General features: G+C 38.7%; 1 protein-coding gene across 1 annotated transcript in view; it reads left to right on the plus strand.

Annotated features, from left to right (window-relative positions):
• LOC137388940 (kinesin-like protein KIF12) overlaps positions 1-5,935 on the plus strand; it is a 33,532-nt gene extending 27,597 nt beyond the window's left edge. Inside the window, exons 15-19 of the mRNA XM_068075448.1 lie at positions 708-844; positions 3,018-3,255; positions 3,823-4,010; positions 4,762-4,994; positions 5,634-5,935. Coding sequence (XP_067931549.1) covers positions 708-844; positions 3,018-3,255; positions 3,823-4,010; positions 4,762-4,994; positions 5,634-5,755 — 918 coding nt within the window. The 3' untranslated portion in view covers positions 5,756-5,935. The remainder of the gene's footprint in view (positions 1-707; positions 845-3,017; positions 3,256-3,822; positions 4,011-4,761; positions 4,995-5,633) is intronic.
• The last annotated feature ends 9,321 nt before the right edge of the window (positions 5,936-15,256 follow it).

Below are 15,256 nucleotides of genomic sequence, written 5' to 3' on the forward strand. Positions count from 1 at the left end.
ATTTCGTACACTTATAAAGATGTAGTACAACATCAGTAAAAACAAGTGAATAAACAGACATTCAAAACTCTGTGCATAATTTCGTTTTGGAGACCGGTTAAGAGTAAATTATACTGGAGAGATGGATATGTTACACATGTATTTATAAAGCTGATAAGTCTCTTCAATTCTGAAATTACTAGCTGTAAAAAAGAGTTTTTTGAATAAAATATCCAACGCCTTAGATGGTGCAAAGATTAAAGCTAACTTGTCAATTACAAAACAACTTTATATGTAGAAATTAATTCATTACTACATTATTATATAATATTTTAAATTCAACTATATTTACCATTCATACACTGTTTGTATCATTCTCAAAGAAATATGCACAAAATATTGAACTAGTATTACCAGTCAAAATTTGGAGCATATAGGTATTGCATCTAAGTTGATTAACAGATAACTTCTTTACTTGTTCCTTCTGCTATATTATTGTAGATATTGAGTATTACACTCAATTTAAAGTTTGTTATTTTATCATTAGGATTGTAATGTACTTTCACAACTTTAAATGGATTAAAGCACAGAGCATTTTTACCAAATAATTGATTTGAAGGCAGTTAATGTTTTTTGTACTCACACAGTCTGTCATATGTGTTGAGATGTACCATAAGTTCATATTAGCAATAAACAAGCATTTTGATCATTTACAATGTGATTCAAAGGAGTACATGGTAGAGAATGAAACGTTGAGAAGTGAGAATGAAGAGCACCTCCTCGGTAGAGACAGATTAAAAAAGGATCAGCAGTACATCGTCAGAGAAAATGATCGACTGCAAAAGAAAGTGGAAGAATTACAAAGGTTAGAATAAGTTGTATTATCATGTCATTGTTTTATGGAAGTTTGAATCACTATTTGTATTTGTCACTGGAAATACTTTTAAAAAATGTGTGAATTTAATTTTTGTGCTAAAACATATTAGGCTAGCCTGTGGTGTTTCTATCAACTCATATTAAGACTAACAGAATTTACATTAAACCATAACTGTCACGTACAACTTTTATTGTATTTATTAGGTAAATCAGACACACTGATTCCAATTTTGCATTTAAAATAAAGATTATCCTACTAACTCTCAGAGTAATTAAGGCTTTTTTACAGCATTTCAATATCGGTCTTGAAAACAACACGATCGGCACAACAAGCTCCGCTCATAAATATGGGACGTAGCCTAGCATTTTAGGAACGGAAGTTAGGGATGTTTAGTCCGATTTAGAATGATAGAGATGGGTGTCTTAAAACCCATCATCTAAACTCAGCTTTCAAAATAAATTCTGTTATTTTTGAAAGGTAGATAGGTATTTAACAATGCATATTTAAAAATGAGCTCAAAAAAGGGCGATAACAATGCTAGCTTGTGATGAAATTGCGCTTTTTTGAGCTCCTCTTTCTCAGAGTTCAGTCTATTAAGCATCATTTAACAAGCTACAAGCAATGTTAAATAGCTTATCTACCTTTTAGAAAAGACTGACATTATTTTGAAGGCTGAGTTTAGAGAATAATGGGTTTTAAGACACCCATCTCTATTATTTTTAATCGGACTAAACATCCCTAACTTCGGTTCCTAAAAAGCTAGGCTACGACACATATTTATGGAGCTTGTTATGTCAATTGTGTTTTTTTCGAGACCAATATTGAAGTGCTATAAAAAAGCCTTAATTACTCTGAAAGTTAGTGGACTAATCTTTATTTTGAGTGCGAAATTGAAATCGGTGTGTCTGATTTACCTAGACAATATGATAAAAGTTGTACGTGACAGTTGTGGTTTAAGATAGCATCATGCTCATCAGGCATTAGGTACATAAATATGGAGATCATATGATATAGAGCAAGGAGCGTGTCAACCTGCTCGTCTTAGCTGCATGATTAGCTACTTTTGTGATGGGCTTCCTTAATCTGTTCCTATTCTATATTTTCATTCAGTAATCAGTCCCATTAAAGCTTGTAACTGCCAGGAAGTGATAACTCTGAGCTTTGTTGTAGTTAAATACCTGATGTAGACCTGATTGATCATCTTCAGTGCATTATTGATTTCTATTTCTCTTGACGACCAGTTCTGTCTCCGCTCACTGTAAAGTTTTGATTTATGCTAGTAACATATGGTCAACCTCAAAGTGTGAAACATCTGGCTGGTTTTCTGACTGGTGTCAGGTTTTAAAAAGCAAGTTGAGACATTCTTTGCCCATTTGATTTTTTTAAATCAACCTTTATCAGTCACAAACCTTACTAGGATTAAAATCCACATTGACAGAGCTTTTCTAAAACAAGTCTTTTCTACTTATGGCACCATATTTACAGAGTTTATTTAGCAGAGTACGTTAATTTTTAATATTCTCCTTCTATAGTAGCGGTCTGTGCTTTACAACAAGAAGCCTGCTTATTACCAATAGGCCCAATTATTAAACTAGACAAAGTGATACTAAAAACATGGAGATATCACTCAGATATATACACAACATTAAGTACTGTATGATGTCATTGGAAACCTTCTCTATTATATGATATAAGCGGATAGCTGCTTGGACACAGGCTAGCCTATGATAGACCAGGTTACGGTATGCTGCTATAATACTGTCTGGGTTGTAGGCGACTTCTGCAAGGGGTATAGGTTGGAGTTGTGGGTAACTGCTACAAAGGCTTTAAGTTGGAGTTGTGCGTAATCGCTGTAAGGGCTATAAGATGGAGTTACTGAGTAACTGCTGTATAGGCTGTAGGTCTGAGTTGTGGGTAATGGCTGTAAGGGCTATAGGTTGGAGTTGTGGGTAACTGCTGCAAGGGCTATAGATTGGAGTTGTGGGTAACTGCTGCAAGAGCTATAAGTTGGAGTTGTGGTTAACTGCTCTAAAACTGTTCTATAAGCAACTGTAACCTCTTTAAAAAACCTGAACTGAATTATCTCAGCTTTTCTGCTTTGCAAAACATAGTTTGAGAAAAGGAAAGGCTTTAAAATGATTATTCTCATCCTTCATGGTAGATACATTTTGTCCGGGGAGCACGTGCCTGTACAGAGTATTCAGAGAGAGCACGTGCCTGTACAGAGTATTCAGAGTACAAGACAGAACTCGTGGCATGATACCCACAGTGGCATCAACAGTGCTTCTAGCCAAAACACACTGCGTAGTTACCATTCTGTACCAGATGTGAACCAGTTCTCTTATAACAATCCTTCACAGCTGCTCTACTCCCCCCAGCCTCCGGTTCCCTATCACCAGGTACCTCTTTTTATGGACTATTTATACTATGCAGCATCAAAATTGTTTTAACCTTCCATGGAATAGATACAAACAATGATTCTAGTCACCAATGGCAGAGATACTAACAGTTGCTCTAGACACTATGTTTGTTCTATCTGTGATTATCCTGTTAGTCCAAAATTTGTACTACTAGAAACGTCTTGCACTGCACTTTTGTTAGGAACAAGCACTGAATCTCAATTTTTTGTATTTCTAAGTTGGTTCTGTTACATGTAGCTTTAATAGCAAGAAAAAGGTTCAGTAGGAAAATTCAGCATACATTATGCTATAATGATCAACAGCTAATTTTAATATTCTTAATATATTTTACTCAAGTGGAAATTGTTTTCTTTGCGGTTATAAGACTAAATACTAACAGAATGCTTCCTTTTTCTAGAGATGTGCTGTTGTTTTGCTTATGCCAATAGATTTATGGAGTTGTGCTAAATTTGGTACGCTTTTACCGGTAATTGATGATATGAGAAATAGAGCGAACTAGTTTATACATTAACATATATACTCATTGGATATGTTGGTTTATTGTAGAATCTGATGCCCCGTCTTCCTCCCGTAAAACAGAAAACTGCTCCGCCTGTCATTGGACAATATTCACTCTCACCCTCACAAGTAGCCTATCAGAATGCTTATAACAAAGCCTACACCAATCCCTCGCCAATGATGAAAATGAATCCCACTCCACCACCCAAGATCCCCCAGAATGCCTCATTTGCTCCGTATGTTATAATTACATTTACTAGTACCCTGATAGTCTAGTGGGCTGTGAGAGATAGTCAGGTACAATAACTATATGTACTGTACAATTATAACTGGTACCCTGGTAGTTTAATGTGCTGTGCGAGATAGTCAGGTATAATAACTATATGTACTGTACAATTATAACTAGTACCCTGGTAGTTTAGTGTACTGTGAGAGATAGTCAGGTATAATAACTACATGTACTGTACAATTATAACTAGTACCCTGGTAGTTTAGTGTACCGTGAGAGATAGTCAGGTATAATAACTATATGTACTGTACAATTATAACTAGTACCCTGGCAATCTCATGCACTGTGAGAGATCATCATGTGTGTTGATAAAGCACAGATAATAACTATGTGCACAATTATTCATCAATCTACGCAGGTGTTAGAGTGCCTGTCTACCAAACTGAATGTCGTGAGTTTGATTTCCAGTTATAGCAATTTTTTATCTCAAAGTATAACCGTGGCTTCAGACAGATGGACAGAAGGATAGGACAGACAAACATGGCTCTTATAATAGTAAAGAACACATGCAGCAGATAGACATTTCCTTTTGATTAATAGCGCAATGAAATATGCAACAATCGAAAGAACACAACTCCGACTTTTTGTAGCTGTAACAGAGTTCTGCGACACACGTGTTTATAGCTCAGTAAAATTAATCTAAAAATATTTGCTGTAGACGTGTAAAAACGAGCTGTGTAGAGATTAAATTGTTTTAGAAATAGCTACTCCCAGAAGTTTGAGGTTTCCAAATCGCTCGGTGCTCGAAATGCCTTCCAAAACCCTCCCCACATTCCCGGAAAGTTACCTGGCGGCCAGCTTGTCTATAGCTCATCTCCTCAGTTACCACTAAAGGCTCTACCTGCTCCTTACAGTACTTTGCCACCACACGGTTCCTATGGCAACCCTTCCTTGCAACCTAAACCACCTTATCAAGCTCCAAGCAAGCATGGTGAGTTGGTCAATTTTATTTCAACCCTGAATTTTGTGTCTTGTAGGATATATATTAGATAATTGTGTATTTATATCCAGTAAACTGAATTATCACCGGTAATATATTGTGCCAGCACTACATGAAGTACTTATTGTTAAAATAATTAAATGATTGCACGCAAGAGTTAAGCGCAAGGACCCCTAGGGCAGCTGGGGATGCTTCTACTGGTAGCTTGGAAACTGAACAGGCTGACTAGATGTTTATCAACCATAGACACAGTGTCTAGTTTATTTTACTATAGCCTGATTATATATTAGTTTCCATGCATAATGAACCATGGTTTGCTGATAGTATTTTAACCTACATTGTATGTCTCTTAGAAATATTGAGCTTCAGCTTCATGCTTTGAGTTGTCTTCTCTTGTCTTCTCCTGTCTTTGGTTTGACTTTTGTGTCCTCTGTTACTACGCTGTTAGCTGTGTTCACAAGCAATGCTAGCTACAATTAGTAAGTTTATGTACATGTATATATAGTTTGTACATACATATACATGTATATAAACTTTATATATAATATGATTGCTTGGACTTGTGCTTGCTTGTCAAGAGGAACTCGGGTGTCATCTAATATTTAACGATATTGTGTTGTACTTTTATAGATGGATATTCACAGCCAGGTAAAAATACTCAATATAACGTGAATGATCAACTGAAGCAAGAACTAATGATGTTGGAGGGTGAGATACGACACACGCAAGAGGCTTTAACTACAACTCGATGACAACGATGAACAGGTGCTTCTTTTTCGTAAACCTGTCAAGCCATGATCACTTCACGCATAATTCTTCCGGTCATTTAGATATTTGCATGGTGATGCCATGCATGTACCTGCTCAAGAAAGAAAAAAGAACTCCGTTAATTTGTATTCTATTTTATATAATGTATTGTATTTAGTTTTTGATTCACGTGTATGTATTTGCTGTTTTGGTTAAGTCATCCATATAAATGCTTATATATATTTTTTTAACTTTTCTTTGAGGTATATTAATAGTTATGTTATAGTTATAATCTATACTTCCGGTTGGTAATTTTTGATAATCGTCTCTTTTTGACATACGTGATAGACCAGGGCTACTAGCGCAAGAACTTCAGATGTGATGATTGGAGCCTTTTGAAGTTGGCTGAATAAAACCAAGTGATGAAATTTGATTAGTTACTATACTCTTAGTTGAGTCATGAGAATAATATTTATATTCTAGTCCAATTCTATTTAGTCCAATCTGTATAACTTCTAATTTATGTAGGGTTTAGCCGTCTTCAGGTGAAATATTATAAATACTTGAATAATACATGAGTAAAGATTTGAGCTGACTATCAGAGCGGTATAGAGAGACGCCTAGATAAACAATCACAATACACTAGTAATCTGACCGTCTCGAGTGCCATAAGAAATTGTCAGGTGTACCAAAGAAGCACAGAGAATAAGTATGCGCACAGTAATTCTAAAACTCCGAAAGCTGAATTATTGGTGCAGCTGATAGCTTGCTGGCTAAGTCAAGTGTAGTAAGTTTGAATCTCATACGATGCAGTCTTTTTTCTCCAATCTCCTTCGGACAAACGAATGAACAAACACAACTGTTATTATAGTAGACTAGGTGAATGGCGCTGCTCGAGCTATAAAAGCCTTGGCAGAGAAAATTTATTTTTATTTAACAAAACAACAATAACATAACAACACATAATAACATGTGTGCGTGTGTGTAAAAAAGGTTACTGTTCCGGTAAATGCTATCCATCAAAACTTTGAATACGACAATGCTTGTACCTTTTGATACTGGTACAGATGTAAGAATGAAATATCGGTCTGTCTTTGTCGAACCAAATAGAACAAATGTAGAGGCTATTCCTACTCTAGATAATCGGCCGCCTGAAAACTCATAGAACTAGAATTATAGTGTGTATTTTTAAAAGCTACCTTATTCAAAGTTATTTCCTACACCAGAGCCTTGACCAAAAGCAAGCAGAGTTATCCTCTCATTGAGTTACGGTGTTCAATGGTGCTGTGAGTAGGCATCTCAGGTTTGATCTATAGATTTGTATTCATCGAAAGGTAACATTCGCAATTGACTGTCAGTTATTAGAGACTATCGTGAGTAGCCCATAGCTAAAAAACACAAGTATCTCTCAGGAATAAGACTTATGACCTAAGGTTAGGATCTAGCAATCAAGTGTGCCTAGGTTTAGAGCATTGCATAGGCAAAGTGCTGACTGGACTGGAAAAAACTCTGAAACCTTTGTGAAGCAAAATGAGCTAGTTCAACATCTTTGCTAATGGATTGTCAGTTAATGTTAATTGAGGTGATTAAGCTCATGGTAGAAAAGACCAACTTAAGTTTTTAAATACAATAGTTTACATACGCTGAAGATAGCAATCATCACAGGTTGGCCAACTACCAAAGAAAGTTGACAAAAATTGTTCAAGCTCGGAAGAATAGTTGATGGCTTACAACGGGATTGTGTATTAGTAAAAGGAATGCCCTCTCAAAGATGTGTCTGCCTGTGTGTGTGCGTGCGTGCGTGCGTGCGTGTGTGTGTGTGTGTGTGTGCTTGTGTGTGTGTGTTTGTTTGTGTGCTTGCGTGTGCGTGTGTGTACATGCGTGTGTGTGTTAGTCTGCGTAAAAACTATTTCATATTTTGTGAAAAAAGACAAACTGAAAACAGGTGAAACTTACTTATAGAGGCCAAAGGATACAATGATCTAAATACTCTAAAAATAACAATCATCACAAGCTGGCCAACTACCAAAGAAAAGTTCTCTAAGTACTTACAATATTTGCCAAAGCTTTGAAGATGAGTTGATGACATACAATGGGATTGTGTACAGGTAAAAGGATTGCTCTCTCAAAGGCTATGAGTGCCCAAGGTTGATTATGTTGAACTCTGGACATTATGTTACTAAGAAGCGATGAAACAGGCCACAGATACAATATATAAAGGGAAAGAGTAAAGCTTTTGGTACCTGCCAAGCAACTTCTTCCAGAAGGTTCACAATAGCAGTAGACACATTTTGAATTGATGCTTAAGATCACTATCTGATTATTATATATTCCTACTCTGATTATTTTGAGCTAAGCAGAAAGTAGATATAATTGGAATCATAGAAAGAGCAGCCGGCTGACAATGACATTCTGGAAGTGGTTCAAGTAAATGGTCAATCACATTTCAAAGGTAAAACATTTTTTTTAAAGTTAGTAAATAACCCATTATCCTATCCTTTTCATTTAGCATTTGATCAGATGAGAGTAATATCTGTAAACCTGTATATATATCCGTATATAATATATACATGTATATAATTTTTACGTGTATATATATATACACGTATAAATATACAAGTAAATAAATATGCATGTACATAAAAAGTTCCTCTCTCAGTTAACCCTTAGCTGGTGGTGATGTCTACTCAAATTCGGGTCTTCTACCAGAGACCTGGAAGTTTAAGCACTCACCTCAAGAGATTAGCTATTCTCAATAGCGAACTTTTTTGCAACTCACTTTTGTTGATTGTTGCCGGCATTTGGCCAAACCGCATTTGATGTTCATATGTTATTGCACTCAATGCTCCAATGACTACCCGAAGAACAGTTGTTCTTACACACCAACACTTTTCAATCTCTTTTTTGAGTAGGAGATATTTTACCACTTTTTTGGGTGCTGCTATATCTATTTTAGTAGCCCTTTTCCTCTCCTTGTCCACCAATACAATATTTGGCTGGTTTGCTGAAAAATTTTTGTCAGTCTGGATGTAGAAGCCCAAGAGGAGCCCAAGAGGAGCCCAAAGCAGCTTAACATGGTTGTTCTCACTGATCTTCTATGGTGCCTCCCGCTAGTGTTATGGTTTCTTGAGGCCATACTCTTTGCATAGACTTCTGTACACTACATCGGCAACATGGTTAAGCTACTCAGTGTATGCATGTTCGGCTGGCTGCTTGCACCACTGATGATGTGTCGGTTGGTTTCTGGTACATATTTGCGCAGTCTGCACATGAGATCATTTTTGGTGTGATAGATCTGTCTTTGGAATTGCTTAGTTGGCAGCACCTTCTCCAGTGCTGTCATAGTTAGTAACTCTGTATTAGATTACCTTTGCTCAGCCATATATATGTCTGGTGAAGTAAGTCGCCAACCTCAGGTATTTGTCAGTGGCTTGCACCATAAAGAGGTTTGGTGTGCTAGTCAGGTTCCTCGTCAGTGTGTGGTTCCATTGTCACAATAATCAAGTGAAATTCATCTAGTAATTTACTTATGGTGCCCATTGAGGCTGCATAGACTTTCTTACCCTGCTTTTCCTTCACTGTCCACTTTACGCTTTTGTTTCAAGCTAGAAGTTTGTGGGTTATTTTTAGAGGTAGAAATAAACGTCCGTGTGTAGAAGTGTCAAGCTTAGCACTACCAAAAACTCCAGCGTGTGTGATTTAATTTGTAAGTAGTAATTTACAGGTAAACAATAAAAAACAATAGTATGAGTGACATTATTGTTGAGCAGTTACACAGACAATATAGTGAGTATTGCATATGAGTAATATACTAGCGAGTATGATTAAGTATGGTTGTAACTAGATGCACTCAACATCCCCTCCGCAATTAAGAGCTCATGTTAGTTCGTTACATAGTCTTGCAACCCCTGCAGGGGCTTTCTGATACGCTGAGAATGTCTGGTCGCTGTGTGGTTATAATCGGTATGCGAGTCCGGCGTGTCATCGGTATTGTTAGCAACTGTCTCGCTGTTGAGGAGTGTCTGGTTCTCTGCGGGGGCTGATGGTGCCGACACTAGCGGGCGAATATCTTTCCTATTCTTACATATGATGTCATAATTTGAACATGGAGAGTATGATTGGTCACTGAGTTGTCTTTCAATGACACTTTCCCTCTATTGGCGACGGTGCTCCGCCAGTCCCTAACTAGTACTGGCTGTCCTTGGTAAAGTAGCGGTAGACCATGAGCTGATCTGTCATACTGCTGCTGATCTTTCTGCTTCTTTAATCGTTTCTCTTCCCATGCTAAATTTTGGGATGGCTCTTTAGTTGGTTCTGGCAGCACTGATCTCGTCGATCGTTCCATGAGTTGCTGTATCGGACTCATATGTGCTGCCTCTTTAGGGGTGTTCCTGTATTCGAGCAGTGCAAACTCCGGTTCAGAGCATCTGTGTAGGATTCACTTTGCTATCTTCACCGCAGACTCAGCCTTGCCACTACACTGTACGTAGTGCGGCAAGCTGGTGATGTGGTTGAAATCCCAATTCTGGCTGAACGTCGCAAACTGGTGCGATGTAAACTGCAGTCCATTGTCAGTCATGACTAGCTTGAGTATTCCCAGACAGCCAAAGCATTCTTTAGTGTGTTTTTGACCAGTAGTGTTGACTGATTGACAAATCGCTTGTACTCAAGGTAGTCGGTGCTTGAGTCAACGATGACTAGATAGTGGTTTTCCTGAGCTCCAAACAAATCCACTCCTACTTTCGTTCAGGGCTCTTTGGGTACATCATGACTCTGAAGTGTTTCTTTTTGTTGGGCAGGTTTGTCTCGCTGACATTCAGGCTGGCTGGTAATATGTTCAGAGATGTCAGTTGTCATTTTGTTCCAAAACACTGTGCAACAAGCTCAATGGAGAGTTGAGTTAATACCGTTATGAGCCATGTGCAATAGCCTCAGAAGTTTTCTTTGCATACACTTGGAAATAATGACTCTCAAGCCTTGTAAATCACGCTTTTCTCAATAGTAAGCTTGCCTCTAAAGTGTTTGGACTCTCTGTAACCTTGAGAAGGTGCTCCACTCCAACGAGTGCGGGCGAGGCAAGCCAAATTTTGCAGTTCGGGATCTTTGACTGTGGCAGTTCGAATCTCTTCCATCTTCGCTTTGCTCCGCTTTGTCCTGCATGTCTTCGCTGCATGAAAACAGGTGCTCTGGCGCCTGTTCGTACCTAGGCAAGCCAGAGTAGGAGTCACGGGAAAGTAAATCCGGAGTGTGCTGTTCTGAGCCCTTCTACAAGATAACGTTTATGTTTGGGTACCTCTGTAGGTGCAATAGCATTGCTTGTAGCCTTCGAGCGACCTTATAGATTGACTTCTTGAAGAGAGCTACAAGCGGTTCGTGGTCGGTGTAAATCGTCACATGTCGGTGTTTGAATATGAACTGGTCAAAGCGCTAGGCTGCGAACACAATAGCTAAACACTCTAGTTCCAAAGGCACATAGTTCTTTTCACAGGATGTGAGGCTCCTAAACGGGTAGGCTACTGGCTTGCCTTCTTGCATCAAGGCTGCAAAGAGGCAAGCCTGTAGCCTACGCGTTCAGGAGGCTGCACCAATGCCTGCCATCAAGGCATCGGTTTGGACCACCACATGCTGTGTTAGGTCAAAGTACTGTAAGGTGTCCGGCTGAGTGAGTAGAGTTTTAAATTTGTCAAATCTTTTGGCTTGGTCTGGCCCCCACTCAAATGTCTGTTCCCATTTGAGTATTTGCCTCAAGGGCTCTGACTCAGCGGATAGGTTGTTAATGAACTTCGACGTGTATGTGACATGTTCAAGAAACCGTTTGACTCCTTGCTGGCACCAAAGAGGCTCGATATGTAGGATAGATCGTATTTTGCCAAGGTCAGGTTTTATGCCTTCTGAGGTCAATTATAGTTGTCCAATGTATAGTAGTCGGTCTTGCAGAAATTTGCATTTATCCTTGTTGAGTCTCAGTCCAATTTCCTTTGCTCGTTTGAACAGTGTGGTGAAATTTGCATCATGATGTTGGCGTGTCGCATTATAGACTAGTAAGTTGTCAGTGACTACCGTCACTCCAATTAGGCCTGTGAGCCCTTTGGTCAGTCTTCTCTGAAACTCTTCGGACGCTGACGCAATGCCAGAGGGCATGTGGAGATACTTGTATTTGCCTATCGGTGTCCAGAATGTGATTAGTTCAGTTGAGGCTGGGGACAGTGTTACTTGGTATAACCATTTTTTGGCGTCACATAGCAAGAAGTATTTAGCTTTGTGCAGTTCAGGCAGCACGTCATCCAGTGTAGGCAACACTGGGTGGTTGCGTCGAATTGCCTTGTTGAGGTTCTGTTGGTCAATACAGACCCTGATTCTTTCAATTGGTTTTCAGACAGGCTGTAAATGGCTGAGCCAGTCTGTTGGTCCATTCACCCTCGCGACGATACCTCGGTCTTCAAGTGTTTTGATTTCCTTGATCAAATCTAAAATCTTTCATAGAAAGGGGGACTTTACACAGCCGCATTTGTATGGGACGGCTGCTCTCTTCCAGGTCAATTCTATATTCTCCTGGAAGTTCTCCCAGTTCAGTAAAGATGTCACTAAAGTCAGTTAGTAGCTTATCGATGCTCTTGTCAGCTGCTGATATTGCGTGTATCTGTTCACCCAGCTGCAAAAAGTTCATTTCTTGGCAGGTACTCCACGAGAGCAGACTGTGTTGTGGGGTGTCTACGACCAGAAACCTACGAACAGTGTAGGTTTTGTCGTTTCCCAGTACCGCTAACTGTGTCCAGCCTCGGGGAGTGCATCTGCTTTGGTTATACAAGGTGAGGGTCGTCTCAGTAGATGTCAGTTCTGGGCGTACTTTCCTGTCATAGTCTAGTGTGTTGAAAGTGTTGCAAGTTGCAGGCGTGTCTAGCTGAAACTCTATCTCTCACTCCTGGTCACCTTTAGCTAGCACTGTTGTGGTAGCAAGCAATTTTTGGTCTCTTACTTCCGTGTTTATGTAGTTGACATGCTCAGTGTTTGCCTCGTCATCATTTGATGAGTAGTTCCAAGAGACTTGATTTGCGGTTTCCATGGCTTTTGGTCTGCGTTTGACCTTGCACACAAAAGCAAAGGGGTTGAACTTGTTGCAATTGTTACATTGGCGCCCATATGCTGGGTATGATCGAGAGGGTGGTGTTTTCCACAGTTCCTGCAAGTCAGGACTGAGTTAGTTTCGATTTTAGGACCAGTTGATTTCACATACTTTTTGTAAGGAGCTTTGTGGTTGATGGCACTGGCTTCCTCATCTCTGGTCTGTCCAGTCATAGTTTGGTAGTCTTTGGTGGTAGTCTCTTCTTGTCTACATAATTTGATTGCTCTGGCTAGGTCGACGTCAGATTGCTCAAACAGTTTCTTGCGAGTTCTATCTTCATCTTTTCCAAGAGTTAGGACCTGTAGTACCATTCTGTCATACATGGTGTTAAATTCACACAAACTAGCAATGCTGTCTAGGTCTGTGATGAATTCATTGATGGTTCTGTTCCTCTGTTTACACGTAAGTAGTGCGTGTGTTTTGGCTATCACATTGTCACGGGGTTTGCAGTATCTGCTAAACTGTTCAATTATTTTGTCATAGTCAACCTTTTCCGTGTCAGCAGTCCAGGTAAAGTTGTCATATATTTGTATTCCCTGTCTGCCTATTGTTCTCAGTAGTTCTCAGTAGAAGGGCAGCTTTACCTTTAGCCTCTGTGTCATCTCTGGATGTGGCTACTGAAAATAATTTAAAGTCTCTTTTAAATGTTTTCCATTGATCGGGTAAATCAAGGCCATCGGCGATTAGTTTGAGTGCTAAGAACTGTTCCATATTTGTTTGATTTATTTCTATTAGTTCTTCACTCGAGGCACCATGTTTTTTACTAAAAGTGTGTGGATTATTTTGAGAGATGGAAATAAACGTCTTTGTATAGAAGCGTCAAGCTTAGCACTACCAGAAAATCCAGCGTTCATGATTTAATTCGTAATTAGTAGTTTACAGGTAAATGATAAAAAACAATAGTATGAGTGACATTATTGTCGAGCAGTTACACAGACAATATAGTGAGTATTGCTTATGAGTAATATATTAGCGAGTAAGCTTGTAACCAGATGCACTCAAGAGCTTTTAAGCCCTCACTTGCATCTTTCCTACTAAGTTATAACCTAGCAGTATCTGACTTTGGGTGAAGTCCTCCATGTCTGGTCAGTAGCTTGAGAGCTGCTGTGCTTGCTTCTTTGATGACTTCCGCAGTCTACCACATCATGCAAACAAAATCAAAAACTGTTTTCTTTCAAAGGTACTTCTTTGCTAAACCTAAGAAATTACTAAAATTAAAAACATTTCAGTCCAAAGTAAATATATGCCCAAAAATGCTCTTTAAATCAACAAGTGGCCTTTCTAAGAAGACCGTATGCACTTAGCGATAAATTATGCAAATATTCATGTTGTACTTGATTTTTTACAAATTCTCTTCACTTCACCAACTTTATTTGGTAGATACATAAGGCTAATATTATTAATTGCTACTATTTTATATTTTAAAAAGGAGAATGGCCGAGAGTTTTACCGAAGTATTAATTAAGTTAATGTAATGGTCACTATTAGCTAACACAGACTTGTAAGTGCAAACTATATCCTTCTTAAACCTGTCGTGTTTTGTCCATTTATGCTTAAATATAACACGAGTCATAAATACACACACTAATCTCATTTACCAAAACACATGCTGACAGCAAAAAAATTTAAAGAAGTGTCATTTCAGTATAGGCTTGAATGGTTTTTCAAAAAGCAGATAAAATTTTGTCCACTTGTTTGTGTGTGTCTAAACCAGTGGTTCCCAACTACTTTGGAGTCATGGGCCCTCTGAGCGCCTTATCTAAAAGCCACGGACCCCTTTATAAACATCATAATATATGGTGTTTATAACAATGCATTGTAAATTGAATTGTTTTATTTCCCAAGGATCTTAGTATATCGATGAAATTGAAGAGGGAGAGGGAATTATGTGTTTGCTGGTTAGAGGTTTTGTTTTTTATACTACTAACGGGAAATCAGGTACTATCCAGCGGATTGATACATATAGGTGATAAAAGTCTAGACCCAAAAACCTAACAAGACAACGCGACCACCCCGCGGGAATCGCATAGCCCCAAAACTCAGGCTAGCACAATCTCAACAAAGCTCGATCATTAAACCTTGCCCATATAATAGCCGTCACCTATCCTTTTAGGGTTTTATATCATTGATGCAATCACTACAAGATAGAAATAGCTGTAAATAACTAGCTAAAAAAACCAATACTGGCACCAGCCTGTGGACCCTTTCAAAACCTCCTATGGACCCCTAGGGGTCCATGGACTACCAGTTGGGAACCACTGGTCTAAACTAAAACTGAGTTGTTTTGAATTTGAGCATAAAAGCTCACTGTACGTGTTCTTACTCATAATTAGTTGACCTGTTTTGGTAATGTAAATTGTTAGCACTCGTCAATGAAAGTCGA

Source organism: Watersipora subatra, chromosome 1, assembly GCF_963576615.1.
Source record: "Watersipora subatra chromosome 1, tzWatSuba1.1, whole genome shotgun sequence".
Taxonomy (NCBI): domain Eukaryota; kingdom Metazoa; phylum Bryozoa; class Gymnolaemata; order Cheilostomatida; family Watersiporidae; genus Watersipora; species Watersipora subatra.